The following is a 17,071-nucleotide window of genomic DNA, read 5'->3' as shown; positions in this document are numbered from 1 at the left end:
ATTGCATTCTGTTCCTTGACCATAAAAATCTAGGTTAGAGAGTATGGAACAAAGTCATGGAGGGCCATGGACCTTCTCTTGGAGGCCTGATGCAGGCAGTCATGTGACCGTATATCATGTGCAACTTAAATGTGTGCCCTGTATAGAAATTTTGAGGGCATTAAAAACATTGAATACTAACAATATTTGTAAAAATTAAAGAGTTTTATACAGCTTTACAACTGGACAAACATAAATAGTAATTGTTCTAAGCACTACACTAGGACAGTAACAAAATCAATCACAGCCATACAAAATACATGTGATTAATGTTGATTAGTAAATATAGATCCAATTCTCAGACCTTTCCTGTTTCTCTGTTAGTCTCCCAAAGCTTTTGTGGGAGCAAATGAATCCCTTCTAAAGAGAATTATTCCTAGGCTTTCCTAGTACAGTAAACCACTGTTCTTACCCCATGAATATATAAAACTTTCCACAATAAGCTACAGGACTATCTAAAGATGATTAGCCCCTGGTCAAATGGCAAGTTTATAAATCTACAAAGGTCAGCAATCTGCAGTGTCTTAATCAGGTAGTACCTCAGCCAAGTAAAATGATTTTCCTGGAGGCAGACAGTTTTCCTATCTGTCTGGCACTGAAATACAGTTTTCTTCATCGGGAAAATACTAAGCCCTGTCTTTATTCTCATCTATAGACTTCACATCTGCTTGAAGTGTCTCTCATAATTAAATTAATAACTCTGCAGGTGTCAGTACCACCTTTCCATTTATGCAGAGACAATGTCCACAGTGTAGAGCCCTCATCAATTGTATAAAGTCAGGCTGTGCTTTCAGCAACACAAATGGTTAATGATAATCATTTTTAATATCGGCCATACAGCTACACAGGCTTAAGTTCTGTTACGCCTTGTACTTAACCATGCATAGCTTTGTCTTTGATTGCCGTCACTGATCCCAGTTATCTGTCCCTACTTAGCCAGCAAGTCTAAGATTTCTCTAGGACACTCTGAAGAAAATCATTTTAGTCTAGGCAAAAGCTGGCTGACCTGGAGATAGTTGTCTTTTTCTCTGCCACAAACCTTCAGAATGTAACTTCCTTTCTTGCACATTTGTACAGTGGATGATTTGTGGCAGAGCCCTCTGACAATGGAAGATCTGATCTGCTACAGTTTCCAGGTGGCACGTGGTATGGAGTTTTTAGCTTCCAGAAAGGTAAACACTCCACATACTTATCCTGACTCCCATCCCCCCCTTTTTTTGTCTACAATCTTAACAGAGGGGATATAATAAGAGATTTATAAAATAATTTGTTGTGGTGTGAAGAAAATGGGCAGAGAGAAGCATTTCTCCTTCTCTTGTACTAGAACTTTGAGTCATCCAGTGAAGTGGACTTACAGTAGATTCAGGGCAAGCAAAAGACAGTACCACTTCACAAACTGCATAATTTGTGCTGCCACAAGGTGTGCTCGTGGCCATGTACACACTTTATACACATTCAAGAAGGAGCAGTCTAACCATGTTTTTTAAGCCATGGTGGATGATATTTAGTACATCCAATTTGAGAGACAGTACCGTGTATGCTAATTGTGATCTTGTTCTCTGAGTGTGTAGTAAAAACTGCGCCATCCACAAACGAGGGGGAGGTAGTGGCATGCTTGGACAGTCACAAGGTTTGCAGAAGTACATTTTTTATATAAAAAAATCCATAAAGGGAGGGGGTGGATCCCAAAACAGTCCAATGAAGACGGAGCATGGTCAGTGGAGACAACAGGATGCAGACAGACAGTTGGGGAAGAGGAACAGAAAATGAAGGGAGTATCCTGGATAAGGGCATGGGTGGCTGGAAAATTGATCCACGCTGCCATTGTGTGATTGTATTCCAATAGAGGGCTGATGCTTTCAAGCCCTGTCTGCTCACATTGGGTGACTTTGAGCACTCCCCAAAGGAGCTATTACTTGTCCTGAACACGGGGATTACTAGAATATCTTCATAGGATCAATGATCTGCTTTTGACTTACTTTGAGAGAAAAGGCCTGAATGAGACTTCTGTACTTGTTCATAGTTTCTGATATTCCACCTGTTATTTCCACACTGGAATCTATATTCCTGATGCTGTCTCCCCTTTTTTTCCTTTTCCTTTAGTGCATCCATAGAGACTTGGCAGCGCGCAACATCTTGCTATCAGAAAACAATGTGGTCAAGATCTGTGACTTTGGTCTGGCTCGGGACATCTATAAGGATCCTGACTATGTCAGGAAGGGCAGCGTGAGTTGTGGGTCATGGATATGGGGAACTGGAATCGGCTTTAAAAGTTTATAGTCAGTATATGTTTGCTTATGACCAGTTCTTACTGAAATACAGAGAGGGTGTTTATCGTCTGTTCTTATAGTTGATACGAAGAGGAATGGAGTAGAGAAATAAAATGGTTAAGAGGCTTTGTCTAATGCACTTCCTTGGCACAAAATATGCATTTTGTTCCATGTAAGAGAAAGACAGTATAGAGGGTAGCACTTAGCCTTGCCATCTGTATTGTAGGGCTACTTGATTTCACCTGTCATCTGCAATAAACATCATGCTTCCCTCACCTGAAAGATGTTCATATGTTTTCTGTTTAGCTGTGCATCCCCAACTGAATTAAAGCCTAGGTCCCTATAAGGGCTTTTGCTCACAATTATTTATTGCTACACTTTGTATACAGTATTTTGAAACATGAGTGTGCAAAACATCAGCTTTCTATCTGTTGTGGAAGTATTCATAACCTCATTGAGTTAATGAGTGAATGAAGCCCAAGCATCTAAGGATTGCAATTCCCATGATTCCTGACTATTGGCCTGGGGCTGATGGCCAGCAACATCTGGATGGCCACAGATTAACCACCTCTGATCTAGGTAGATAATATCAGACTACAGCTTCCAAATCTGCACCTAAATAGATATTCACTTGATTTGGTGCCTGTCTGCATGAGCCACTATAGGATGTTCAGGGATTTTTCTGTGGGTTTTCTTATTTAGTTGCTATTGACCTTTTTCTGAGCTGTAATAGCCGTTCACATTTATTTCTCTTTCATAGGCTCGCCTCCCACTAAAGTGGATGGCTCCAGAAAGCATCTTTGACAAAGTCTATACCACCCAGAGTGATGTCTGGTCATTTGGAGTCCTCCTATGGGAGATCTTCTCACTAGGTGAGCACTGATGAATAGTTGAACTCTCCCCTGGGCCACCCATACTTTTACAAGCATGTGACTTTGAAGATAGGTTGCTGGAAGGGCCCCCTAAATCTCCTTATTTTTCCTACCTTACCACTCCAGTTGCATCTATTCTACTAATTATTTTGGGTTGTCATGCTTGTGCAAGGACTTCCACCTAAGCAATAGGACTCTTTCTCTTCACATGAACCGCAACCTCCCCAGATCTGTTGGGGGGGTCCTCTAACCATCCAGAGTAAATTAGGAGGGAGCTTGGGGGGAGGTAGAGAGAGGAAAAAGAGAGGAAGTCCCATTGAGCAGGTAGATGCAACACTTTGCTACATGTGACCTGCAGCACACCTGCTTCGTGCATTACAATGCCTGCTTTTGGATCTTAGCACCCCTGAATGCATATCCCAGAAACCTCCTGTCTCAAATTTATCAACTAGGTTTCAATTCTATAGAATTTCTTTACAGAAAGTTAGCCTTTCCTTTTTGTGCATAATTTCCAGTTTTATAGATAAAGATCTGAACCAGTATTGGCTAGTTCTTGAGCAACATTTTGATTCCAGTACAGTACTTGTAGCTTTGGCCCTGTCTAAGTAGGCTACTTCAGATTCCTTAAAGTGAGTGTAAAATAACAGGTGAGACAGATGAGCACTCACACAATATAAGAAAAATGGGGATATCTCTGTGAGTTCTCTCAGTGTTAAAGAACAGATGGGGCTTTTTTGCAGATGCAATAGTGCCTTCTTCCCTTTCATCTTTCCTTCATGCCCCTGCCTGATCTGTGGATTTTCTTCTTCAGGTGCCTCCCCGTACCCTGGAGTCCAGATCAATGAAGAATTTTGCCAGAGACTGAAAGATGGCACCAGGATGAGAGCTCCAGAATATGCCACTGCAGAAATGTGAGTCAGAGCACTTGAAAACATGGCCAGCAGCAAAGAAAATACTGTAGTCAACAAAATATAGATTCATAGAGGTTCCCAGGGTCTGAAGCATTCTTCCTATGCTTTGGCTAGTGTGCTGAAGGCTCACCATGATATAGCCATTTAAACTGTTTCATTTGCTTCTGTAGTAACACTGCTGGTGCTCAAGTCCAGCATTTACCTTAAGGAGAGACTTTCCCTTTGCATCAGTTTCCAAATTCTAGCTTTGTATTTGATTGACAGTTATAGGATGAAGAGATTGATCAGCTTTATGCAAAGGCTTGTTCTGGGTTTTTTTTGCAGTTACCGTATAATGCTAAGCTGTTGGTATGGTGATCCCAAGGAAAGACCAACATTCTCGGACTTGGTGGAGATCCTGGGGAACCTTCTTCAGGAGAACGTCCAGCATGTAAGTTCTCATTTGTAATCATAGCTCAGAAACCAGCTGCAAAAGTCCGCTATGTGCAAGGAGTTATTTCGTAAACATTTAGATACAGTGGAGATGGGGAGCCTTTTTGTCTGGCAGCCCAACTTTGACAGTTGAATGTGATTAAGTTTAGAAGACTAGCATCAAATCTCTTTCCTTCTCTCTCTCTTCAGAGAGGTTTTTCAGCACACATGCTGCCCTCTTTTACCTTAGTGTTTTTCTAATAGTGCTTGGGGGAAAGCTTAAAACCAGAAATTGTTTCAGAAATATATATCCTTACCTATCTAGTACCCCTTGCCTGTCTTGTATCCCAGGACATTTGGTATAATTGGACTGTGGAGTTGATGCCACCAGCAAATAGTTAAATGGGTTGGATGACAGAAGTGGGTGTCCTTACCTTTTATTTGCAAGTCAGGAGATGGGGAGATGAAAGCATTGTTTCACTTTCTGATATAAAACAGTTTGATCTATTTGCTTTCCTTATGAAATTCATCTACCCATTATTCCTCAGAAGTATGTGTTTGCACACCCGTTAACAGCTACCCTCTTTTTTCCTGGAGGAGAAAATGGGAGCGGGGGAGAACTACTATTCACTCTCATTGCTGCTGCTTCTGGCAAATTCTTCAATTTTCCTGGCACATAACTACTTGTTTACATTCCCATTAGGAAGGGAAGGATTATATCCCACTTAATGACTCTCAGAGTTCTGAAGACGATGGCTTCTCCCAGGTAGCTTCCTCCATCCAGCAGAATTCTGATGAGGAAGAATTTGACTTGAGGATGCACTGTCATAATATAGCAGCAAGGTAAGTCCCTGCTGAATCCTGGAAGAGTCAAGCCGAGAGCTGGCCAACCTTAAAGCAAAGCCTTTTAGAAAGGCAGTATTGTCTCACATCAAACCCTTTTATATCATTAGGCTATGAAGAACAATATTTTCAGCCATAACTACTTTTCATGGATGTTATGCATTTGACTTCCTTGAACCCCTCACCCTCCCAAAAATACAGTTTATCTGTTGTTTGATAATGAAACAGCAAGATTTGTTCTATACATGTCCAGATAATATACATTGCTGGACTAGAAAAGGTGGGTACCCCAAGCACTAAGAAATGAAGGCCATTGATACACAATATTTGCCATCATCTTGGAGATGCAAAGTGACAGTAGCTATGGGGGTGGCATAGGAAGAGAGACATGTCATTTCCACCCAAAGCATCAACATCCCCAGTGACAGCTGATGAATCCTGCTTCATGTTGCTACATTTAAATCACTGCTGTACTTACCAAGGTTATTCTAAGGGCCAAACCAGGCACTCTGTGCAATATATGTGTAGCATGGTCTTTATGTTAAAAAAAAACATGTTGATTTTTTTTTATCGCTTCATGATGTTTCACAGAAAGCAGTTCATAAATGAAATAAATGAAGGAATAAATAATCACAATATTTCAGGGGCGGGGGTTGTAGCAAGGGTTCCTCCAAACCAGTGGTGGAGCTACTGGCACATGCTCTGGCACCAGGAGTGGAGAACCGGCAGGGGCATGGCTGGTGTGTGGCATGCCCGCAGGGGTAGCGTGTGTCCCAGGAGCGTGGTGTGGTGTGCCACCCGCGGGAGCATGCCACACATCTCGGGGTGTGTGCGGTGCACGCCACGGGGGCGGCGATGATGGCACCCCACCAGGGATGGCACCCGGGGCTCCCCCCACCCCCTTCATCTGCCAGTGCTCCAAACATCCTTTTTTTCTTGTGCATTCATTATTATTGTGCTCATGATAGTATTGGGGCATTAACTGCTTGTAGCTGCCCAAGTTTTGGGGGATGGTAATACTGCTTTCTAGTCGGTACCAGCCCACACCTTCCTGCTCAAAGATGGTTAACTTTTTACAGCACAGACACAGATGTGGCAGCTGGGGGTGGAGATTGTCCTGCTTTGGTTGTGTTGCAGTGCAAAGGTGCTAATAGCATGATTGGGAAGCATCACAAAACAACTAACAAAGCAGAATGGGTACAAATTTAACCCTTGGCATCACCAGTTAAAACAAGGATTAGGTAACAGCTGTTGTGCAATACTTCCTGCTGGGCATCCTGGATTGCTGTTGCTGGTCCAAGAGGATAACACTGGACCAGATGAACCAGCTTGCCCTAATGTTACTGTGTTTGAGTGCAATCTTACCTGATACCCACAGAAGATGAGGGACAGAGGATGGGTGGAGGGTTACACATAGTCTCTGTGCCATTCTCTGAAGTCTCACAGATTCCCTGAGGGGCACAGTTATTCAGCCTCTCAGCTATGCCAGTCTGGAGCTGGTTCAGCAAAAATAAAATAAAAATAAAAATCTCACTCTCCCCTTCTGCTCTCCAGCCCCAGTTAGGATTACTATGCCCTTAAATGAAAAGCAGCCTTGCGAGGCTGTATTTAGGAGTAGAATAATGGCAGGGGGAGGGGTATTCTTAAAATTTCCCTGCCATCCATATTCCTGTTCAAAACCAGCCCTCAACCTGCTTTTCACCCTTGAGAACTTCTCCCAGGCCACTTTTCCTTTCCTGAAGCTACATAAATCTGTGTGCAATATCTACTTAGGCCTTAAACATACTTCCTGAGGAGCAAGGGGAAAGGATAATAACACATTCAGACTGTGCTACTTTTTTGCTGCAGAATTTTATGTCTTAACTGACCCAGTATGGCTGACCGGAAGAGCACAAAGTGAAGATTTCCTTATTTAATGTGTATGTTCCATCAGTATCTTTTCTGATTCACTATTTACTTTATGTCCTTTCCCAGATATTATAACTGTGTGTCTTTTCCTGGCTGTTTAACTGGTGGGAATCAGATAAGGTGTCCATCCAGAATAAAGACTTTTGAAGAATTTCCTATGACACAAACCATGTATAAAGCACATCCGGTGAGTAGAGTAAAGTGATAGTGAGCCAGAAGGAAAAATTGAAAAATAAACAGCTCAATGTATATTTGTCCATTACTGCAGTTTAAAGACAAGTTAAACTGTGTTTTCTGCCATAGTTCAATATTCACACAAATTGGTAACACCATGATTTACAGTTGGCATGAAAGCCAGGTGTGTATTTAGGAAATGCTTCTAAAAATAGAATACAGGGACTACCAATCCCCATTATATTTAGGCAAGTACATCCCAGATAAAGGTATCTGCTGTATTAAAGGCGGTGGGGTGTGTTAATTCAAATCTGCTATTATTTTTGTGATTAGACAACATTTAGTTTGGTAAGTATACTTCTGATACAAAAGCACATATACTGCTTTTAGAAAACCAAAGAATTTAAATTTTACCTTCTGAAAATGTCAGGTAATGCAACATAACAACAACAAAACAACAACAACCAACAATAACTAATAATAATAAATACCAATATATAATTTAACTACAAGTACTTGGCAATCATTTTTAATGATTTCTATGCAATTTTACACACATTTTACTTACCAATCAAAACTAAATTGTATTAATTTAACCCAAAGATCTTTTGAATTCCGAAGTTGTGTTACAATTTTTAGCACCCCTCATTTCAACATGCTCTATAACATGCTTATACAAATTTGTACAGGCTTATACGTTTTACAGGCATTTTTGCAAGGCTGAGTTAACCTCTTCTTGCTCATCATCTGCAGCTGTTCCCTGCCCTATATTTGCTTTTCAGTCTCCATCCATCAGAGGAAAGGTTCCTGGTGGGAAAAATTCAGAATGCTTGCTCAACAAGGCTGGCATTGCTAACACTTTTTATTTTTTTCTGCTCCCTTGCAGGACAATCAGACAGACAGTGGGATGGTTTTGGCATCTGAGGAGTTTGAGAGGATAGAAAATAGACACAGAAAAGAAAGTGCATTCAGGTACTTGGTTATTTAGTACTCCTCGCTATATCTCACAGCCCTCAGTAACATACAATACCCAGCGGTGTCCTCTGCAGAAAACCTCACTGCAGCCTCCTGTAAATATTCTGGGAGCACAGAAATGCAAGCGCATCCATTCTCCTGTAACCTGCTGCTGGCGGCAGCATTCCTGATGGCATTTGTAACAAAAAGGGTTGATTGAGCTTAATGGTTTTTGAGTGGAGTCAGTTGACTCTGTGCAAGGAAATAAAGAGAGGAAGGCATGAAATACAGCAGGAAATCAAGGATCTTTCCAGACAATCAAGCAGCAAAGGTACAGTTCTTTCAAGGAAACACTTTTCTTGTGTAATTGTCACATGTTCCCAATGCTCAAACTGCAATATAATGTCATTGGGAAAATGTGATTCTTTCCCCAGCTAATGTGAAATGTTTCTGTAGTTGTTATGCATTCGACAGTGGATATGACATCAAATGACAACTCAAACCATCAAGGCACTATTTTATGGCTACTTTTAGAACATATAGAATAAAACTAGGCTAGGTTCCATTGATTTCAGGGAGAGAATTTATCTGTTTCTCCCACTGAAATAATTGAGACTTAGGCTGCTGCCAGATGGGGAGCTCCTAAGCTACAAGGTGAAGTCCAATTGACTTTCCATACCAGGGGTTCCCAACAAAATTTTCTCGAGGACCCCTCATCGAGCCGCTATTGTGACAAGGACCCCCATTAATTCCTAATCCTAAAATTAAAAAGTGAGAGCCAAATTAAGAGTCTTTTTAGTTACAACAGAGTACTCCATCAGTATACAGTTAGTTTTAATTTTCAGTTCTAGACCACATTTTACCAGCTTCTTTACAAGAATATCATGGGGCACCTTGTCAAAGGCCTTGCTGAAATCAAGATAGGCTATATCCACAGCATTCCCTTCATCTACCAGGCTTGTAATTCTGTCAAAAACACAGGATTTAGCCTGCACTGGTCTTGTTTTGAAATGCAAGTATTGAAATAATGTACAGTTCCAATTTAACCACTGGCTTGTTTAGTTCCCAAATCTTTCAATACTGCTCTTGGCTCAAACACCACCAAAAAAATAAATACATCAACAACATGTACTTGAAATGCATACTGTATTTGGACAGCAAATAACATTTAAAATGTGCATTTTGAGAGAAAGGCCCTTAAAAAAAAATCATGTTTAAATGTGAATTTTCCTGCGGACTTTTAGAGAAAAATCTGCAGGCTAATATGGATGGACTCATGACTTGAAAATATACAGAACTGATATTAATGAGAAATATACTTATTTACTTGTCCCTGTTATAGGGAGTAAGGCAATATAGGAAAGAGGTGTGAAAGGCCCCCTAATTTCATTAAATTACCAAGTTTTAACTTGTACTGTTCAGATACTAAACTAAAGCAGTAGCCGTAGAATAAAGGACCCTCACAATCAGCTATCCCAATCCAACTCATGCTTCAGGCCCATTGAAATCAATGAGGTATAAATCTGTCACAACTCACTTGGCCAAGAATGCACGCGGCGGTGGCGGTCTCAGCGGCTCAGGAGCCCTTTGGGCAGCGCGAACACGCTGGCTGCCCTCAGGAGCTCGGTGGCGCCGCGGCGCGCGCCAATAATGCCTCGCCGGAAGTTCAACAGGAAGCTGGAAAGATTCTCCCGCCGCAGCTGGACTCCGCCCCCTGAGCCCTATTGGCTGGCAGAGGGGTATGATGCGGCGACGGGGAGGGGCTGGTGCAGGGGGCTGACTACGCCCCCCTGCAGACGCGGGAGCCTCAGGCAGCGGGCGCAGGCAGCGGGGGAAGGGTTCGGCTCCCACGCAGCAGCGGCTGCGGTTTGGGTGGCTTTCTGCTTGTTTGGGGGCTGATTTGGCGGCGCTAGCACATTCGTCGAGTTTAGGAGCTCCGCGCTGCCATCTTGCCTCGCCAGAGTCCCAGTCTTGCGGACCCCTCTCGCATAGCTCGCGGACCCCTGGGGGTCCGCGGACCACCAGTTGGGAAACACTGTTCCATACTATCAGGAGTATTGCACTTGTTCTGTATATACATCCTGTTATGTTTCAGTAACCATAAGATGATTGACTGAAATAAACAAAAAATGGGGTCAAACATGATATTCACTGTAGTAATTATAATGAATATGTGCTGAGTTGCAATAGGTTCACTTTTCTGATATGTCACTGCCCATGTCAATACTCCGCCCTTTTTAAAAAGATGTAAGAGCAGCACTAAAGACATCTATACCTGTGGAAATAGAACCACTACTGAGAAAAGTCAGACTTTCTGAAGTCTGACAAGGAGGGAAGAATCACAGGAAAATACAAGATTTATTAAAGCTCAAAGCGTAACTCAGCTGATATTCAAAACCATTGGTGATACTTAACTGGCTTATATGGTTCCTGGCTTTGTTCAAATCCTCCCATAGAAATGGTGGATAAGAACAATGGAATCCTTGGTGGTGAACATGAGGTACATCGCTGGTAGGTCTAAAAGCAATAAGAAAATCAGTATACATAGATACTTATTTTTTTGGGTTTCTTAAAATGAAACTCCCTGCTTTGAACAAGTGATATTACAGTGCAATCGTATAAGCTCTATGGGGCTTACTCTCTAGTAAGTCTGTTTAGGGATAATCTGCCAGTAGCTGAATCCAGTTTTCCTATAGGAAATCAAGCTCCTGACAGCAGTAAGGTTTACAAAAAACTACATTCTTGCATCTCATTTCTGGTGCACCACCTTCACTTTCTCATTGGAAAGATGCTCTCTGCATTTATTTATTTATGAATTTTATATACTGCCCTATACCAGGAGGTCTGAGGGAGGTTCACAGAAGTCTTCTATCATGTAACTTCACACATCTTGTAGGATTACCCACCTGCTAAATGACTAGTTGTGCTTGCCCTGAGCTTTCTGATGCTAAGAAGCTTTTTTTTTTCTTCCTGGACAGTCAATTAGAATACTATCTCTTACTCAGAAGAACTGACTTCCTGTCTCTTGCTCTTTCTTTCTTCTCCCACCCCCAACAGCAGTAAAGGATCCAGTCGAAATGCAGAATCAATAGTGGATCAATCAGACCTGAGGGGTAGGTGTCGGCCATCGTACCAGTCCCAGCTCAGAGGCCAGACTTTTTACAACAGTGAATATGGGGAACTGTCAGAACAGTCGGAGGAAGGCAGCTGCACTCCACCCACTGAGGGAGCCAGTCCCTCCCTCCTCCATGCTTCATTCTTTTCAGACCAATACTGAAGGGAAGAACAGATTGTGGAGACACTCTGCCGAGAGACTACACTTCGCCCCTTATGCAGCTCTACATTTGTTCAGTGGAGGCCACTTTCCCTTCATCCTTGAGGAATCCACCGTAGGGAACCCCTGTGGAACAGATGGTGAACTCCTTGGATGTGAAGATAGATGCCAAGCATTTTTATGCGGGATATAGTCCTTTCATTTGGCACTAGCACACTTCCTTGATCTGATTCTGTATTTGCCCCCCACCGCCCTGCCACCCTCAATTAGATATTGGATGCAGTTCCCTGGGTGAAACAGGACTGTTCTGCCAGCAGATGGATGTGCATAGAGAGCTGCAGCCTCCGCTCAGTATTCAGCCTCCATTCAAATACTTTGCCGTAATAAGCTTCATTTCAGGTCAGATAAAAATAGATGTGTCTTAGCTGAGTTTCTTCCTGATATGCAGCCTTGTTTGCTTCTGCTCTTGTTTCATCTCATCATGGGAGGGGGAAGAAGCAAATGAATGAATTTGGGCAATGGAGGAGAAGCAGTATTTCCAGACTTGGAGAGTCCTGCTTTGCTAGATATAGACATTCCCTATAGACACATCAGTACACAACTATATATTACATACTTAATTCTTGTATGGTGTTACATATTTCATTTATGTTAGACACTAAGCCTATTATAAATTTTATTCCATCACCATTCCCATGTCTGTGATGGCATTACTGGCTGCTCTAGTACAAGAGGACCACTTTATCTCTGTGCAGTGGGGGATTTGGTGTTAACTAGTTCAAGGTGGAAATTAATTTCCTTCACTCTCTACTGACTAACAGACTTGGAACCCATTTATGTGTCTAGTCATCTCCCACCCCACCCCAGAATCCCCGGGCAGCTATAAAATGTTCTTTATTGGCAGCCATCATTTTCAAAAATTTAGTGTCCCTTATGATCCCACGCCAAAGTGTGGAACTTTGTGGAACTGAATGCAACCTTATAGTAATAGAGAATCTAATGAAACCCTTAACTGGTGTTTTTAGTTCTGTCCCTCTACCTCCCAATTCCTACATCCTTACTTCCTCTTCCCACGATATCATATGTTAGAATGAATAGTACAAAGTAAATTTCTGCAAATGTATCTAATTTGCATTATTTATAATGGGAGGAATGCAATGCAGGCCATCATTTTGTTAGTGCAAGCTGTTCTGCTTGCCTAATTAAACAATCTATCCTGTCCTCTTGTTGTCCACTGTTCCAGGGGTTCTCCTGACACCTCATCCCTGAGCCACTGGGGGAGGATATGGGGCACCAAAGGGAAGAAAGACCCATTGCGCTAGCAGAATTCCTTGTGTGGGCTTCCACACAAGTTAGCTGAGCCCAGCCCTGAGTCTGGAATTTGAGGATATTGCTAAACATTTACACACATTTGCATTCTTCCCTGACACAGTCTTTAGCATAGTTTTCCATCTTCTAATTGTAAACCATTGCATCAATGAGGTTTTGTTTTTTACATAAATGAGGAATAAGTATAGAGTCAATCTGAACTTGTTTGTGTAGTTGTTCCCTTGCATACCCTACGAGCCTTTCCCTCCCAGCTCCAATTCTGAAGGACGCTGCCATAGGAAAATGTCTGTGAAAGTCTTATGAAATGGCTTTTGACCAGCTTGTGGACTTCACTTTGTAGTTCTGTACAGTGTCAGAGGCTCACACTCTCAATTGTGTCTCCATGTGAAAGAATTTCTGCTTGCAGGCCAGGCTTCTGTTTATAGAACTGATAGTTTTGGTTTAGCTTTTTTTGTTTGTTTCATATTGGGCATATGCCCCCCCCCTCCAGATTATATATATTCCTCCATCAGAGGGCTTTATGCATTTACACATTTGTAATTATCATTGTTCAAGCCTTTTCTACATTGATTTGTATCTTTATGAGTGCACTCAATGTCTTGTCCCCTTTTTATTACATTTCCTCTCTACATAAGTATACAATTGTGGTTTAGTTATTATCAGGTGTGGAAGTTCTCCTGCCTCTGTGTGTGTATTACATATTCTGTAGAAAGGGGAAGGGGGACTCAAAGAGGCATGTAAATGGTGTACAAATGGAAAACACAATTCTACATGGAATATTTCCTTCCTTCTTACTGTTAGCAGAGTCCCATTGACCTGAACAGCTGAGAACTTCACAAACTGGACCCATTTCAGATGTACTGGTAGTGCACTGAATCACTACCCAGATGCAGATGAAGTCCCTCTGCCCTGAGCAATGTACACATGCAAGCTGTAAATCTAATCTAATCAAGTGTTCCAGATTACAGGAAAGCTGAAAGATCATGTTGCAGCTGCCTTAGGACCGAACAACCTGTTCATTGAGCATTCATTCTCATTTCTTTGCAGGAAGGCAAAGAATTCTCATTCATTCTCATTTCTTTGCATCCAAGCAGACACTTAATACCTAGTTTAAAAATATAAGGGACAGTGTGGAACCATAACAAGTTTAGTGTTCTATGAGCATCTACCGGTATATGTGACTTACTCATCCTGTATTATTGTTATAGGCACCAGTTGATATTTAATGGGGGATAAACTCTCGAGTACACAGCATCCAGGAATTAGAGCATTTGAAATGTGACATTGTTCCTGCAGTGATAAGAAAAACCCTGTTGGGTGATGTCAAAGGCCCATCTAGTCCAGCATCCTCCTCTCACAGTGGCCAATTACAGAGTGTATCTGGAGGGGTGTGTGCATCCACCTCTCACAGGATTAAAATGTCACAAGGAAAGCAGCCCTCAGTGTTAATGTGTGAAGAAGCCACATTCAAGATTCCACTTCCAGTTTTATTCTCTTGCAATACTAAACTAGCAGTAGTACTTCCAGTTCATTAAAATAACTTACTTTAAAAACTATAATCTTTTTTCTCTTTTCTCATATTCCTGTTTACCCAGAGGTGTAATTAGGGGTTTGCGAAAAATCAGGGGCCCAGGTCGGGGGGAGGGGCAAAAGCCACCTACATATGGAGTGTATGACGTATATATATATATATATATATATATATATATATATATATATATACTGTATATGGCAACACGACACTGCTATTGCGGCGAACTCAAACGCTGGAGAAGCCTCCCGTTCTTCTCACACCACAACAGAAAGGCGTGCATTTTTTTTTCACCCTTCCTCTTCACCTCACTCTCACTCCGGATGCTTCGGGTACTTGGTTGTGTAAAATGTAAGAATTTCTAATATGATATTGTGGTAAAGTGATGGGGGAGGGCACCAATACAGCTCCTTGCCAAGGATGCAAGAGACCCTTGATACGCCTCTGTGTTTATCTGCTTAATTTTACATGGCTTCAATTGCTTAAATAAAGCATTTAAAGAAATGTTTACCAATATAGTAGCAAACTCTGTAAAGCGTTAAGCAAACTGCAATGGTAGAAGGCCATATCAATTCTAGAGGAAGGTATTATCCCACAAATCCCATTAATGCACCAATAATTGTAAACGGGGTTTTTTTAATAGGAAAAAAATGAAAACCAATTATAGTACTCAGTGAGTATGGAGGGGCAATTTGCTCATGCTAGGTCAAATAACCAAGTGCCTCCGGACATGGCCAGTTCTTCCTTATTGTGAGATAGCAGTTTCTTTCCTTAGAAAGCACTGCTAATAACAAGGCCAGTGGAAGTGATGATATTCCAGCTGAACTATTTAAAATTTTAAAAGATGATGCTGTTAAGGTGCTACACCCAATATGCCAGCAAGTTTGGAAAACTCAGCAATGGCCAGAGGATTGGAGAAGATCAGTCTACATCCCAATTCCAAAGAAGGGCAGTGCCAAAGAATGCTCCAACTACCGCACAATTGCGCTCATTTCACACGCTAGCAAGGTTATGCTTAAAATTCTACAAGGCAGGCTTAGGCAGTATGTGGACCGAGAACTCCCAGAAGTGCAAGCTGGATTTCGAAAGGGCAGAGGAACCAGAGACCAAATAGCAAACATGCGCTGGATTATGGAGAAAGCTAGAGAGTTCCAGAAAAACGTCTACTTCTGCTTCATTGACTATGCAAAAGCCTTTGACTGTGTCGACCACAGCAAACTATGGCAAGTTCTTAAAGAAATGGGAGTGCCTGATCACCTCATCTGTCTCCTGAGAAATCTCTATGTGGGACAAGAAGCTACAGTTAGAACTGGATATGGAACAACTGATTGGTTCAAAATTGGGAAAGGAGTACAACAAGGTTGTATATTGTCTCCCTGCTTATTTAACTTATATGCAGAATTCATCATGCGAAAGGCTGGACTAGATGAATCCCAAGCCGGAATTAAGATTGCCGGAAGAAATATCAACAACCTCAGATATGCAGATGACACAACCTTGATGGCAGAAAGCGAGGAGGAATTAAAGAACCTTTTAATGAGGGTGAAAGAGGAGAGCGCAAAATATGGTCTGAAGCTCAACATCAAAAAAACCAAGATCATGGCCACTGGTCCCATCACCTCCTGGCAAATAGAAGGGGAAGAAATGGAGGCAGTGAGAGATTTTACTTTCTTGGGCTCCTTGATCACTGCAGATGGTGACAGCAGTCACGAAATTAAAAGACGCCTGCTTCTTGGGAGAAAAGCAATGACAAACCTAGACAGCATCTTAAAAAGCAGAGACATCACCTTGCCGACAAAGGTCCGTATAGTTAAAGCTATGGTTTTCCCAGTAGTGATGTATGGAAGTGAGAGCTGGACCATAAAGAAGGCTGATCGCCGAAGAATTGATGCTTTTGAATTATGGTGCTGGAGGAGACTCTTGAGAGTCCCATGAACTGCAAGAAGATCAAACCTATCCATTCTTAAGGAAATCAGCCCTGAGTGCTCCCTGGAAGGACAGATCGTGAAGCTCAGGCTCCAATACTTTGGCCACCTCATGAGAAGAGAAGAATCCTTGGAAAAGACCCTGATGTTGGGAAAGATTGAGGGCACTAGGAGAAGGGGACGACAGAGGACAAGATGGTTGGACAGTGTTCTCGAAGCTACGAACATGAGTTTGACCAAATTGCGGGAGGCAGTGCAAGACAGGAGTGCCTGGCGTGCTATGGTCCATGGGGTCACAAAGAGTCGGACACGACTAAACGACTAAACAACAACAACAGTTTCTTTACGATTTCTTGATGCTCACTGTAAAGAATAGGTGATATAAACAGATTATCCCCAGAGAGGAATTCCCAAATAATTACACAATTTTGGCGAAGCAACTATTTGGAGCTCCTCACCATCCTTCCTATTTTATCTTGTTCTGAGCACTTTCACTACTACCGGTACTTGCCTATTGCTTTTAATCTGTTACTTCTCCTGATGTTATTTGGTGGGTAAAGTGATTGATGCACCCCATTTCACCATGGTCTTTTAATGGTACTGTTGTCTTCCTAAATTTGTAATTTAAAA

The 17,071-nt window shown here is 41.9% G+C and overlaps 1 protein-coding gene across 2 annotated transcripts in view; it reads left to right on the top strand.

The window, feature by feature from the left end:
• Window positions 1-13,622, top strand: part of FLT4 (fms related receptor tyrosine kinase 4) — a 92,537-nt gene extending 78,915 nt beyond the window's left edge. The window contains exons 22-30 of one of the 2 annotated variants that reach the window (XM_060271641.2): window positions 1,117-1,211; window positions 2,143-2,265; window positions 3,070-3,181; window positions 3,993-4,092; window positions 4,417-4,522; window positions 5,207-5,346; window positions 7,321-7,441; window positions 8,315-8,400; window positions 11,443-13,622. In XM_060271641.2, the coding sequence (XP_060127624.2) occupies window positions 1,117-1,211; window positions 2,143-2,265; window positions 3,070-3,181; window positions 3,993-4,092; window positions 4,417-4,522; window positions 5,207-5,346; window positions 7,321-7,441; window positions 8,315-8,400; window positions 11,443-11,659 (1,100 nt within the window). In that variant the 3' untranslated portion in view covers window positions 11,660-13,622. Of the gene's footprint in view, window positions 1-1,116; window positions 1,212-2,142; window positions 2,266-3,069; window positions 3,182-3,992; window positions 4,093-4,416; window positions 4,523-5,206; window positions 5,347-7,320; window positions 7,442-8,314; window positions 8,401-11,439 lie in introns of both variants that reach the window. The other variant, XM_035105644.3, reaches the window with a different exon arrangement.
• Window positions 13,623-17,071: the final 3,449 nt, after the last annotated feature.

Source organism: Zootoca vivipara, chromosome 2, assembly GCF_965207765.1.
Source record: "Zootoca vivipara chromosome 2, rZooViv2.hap1.1, whole genome shotgun sequence".
NCBI classification, from domain to species: domain Eukaryota; kingdom Metazoa; phylum Chordata; class Lepidosauria; order Squamata; family Lacertidae; genus Zootoca; species Zootoca vivipara.
Note: the sequence above shows the minus strand (reverse complement) of the source record. Positions and strands in the feature narration are given on the sequence as shown.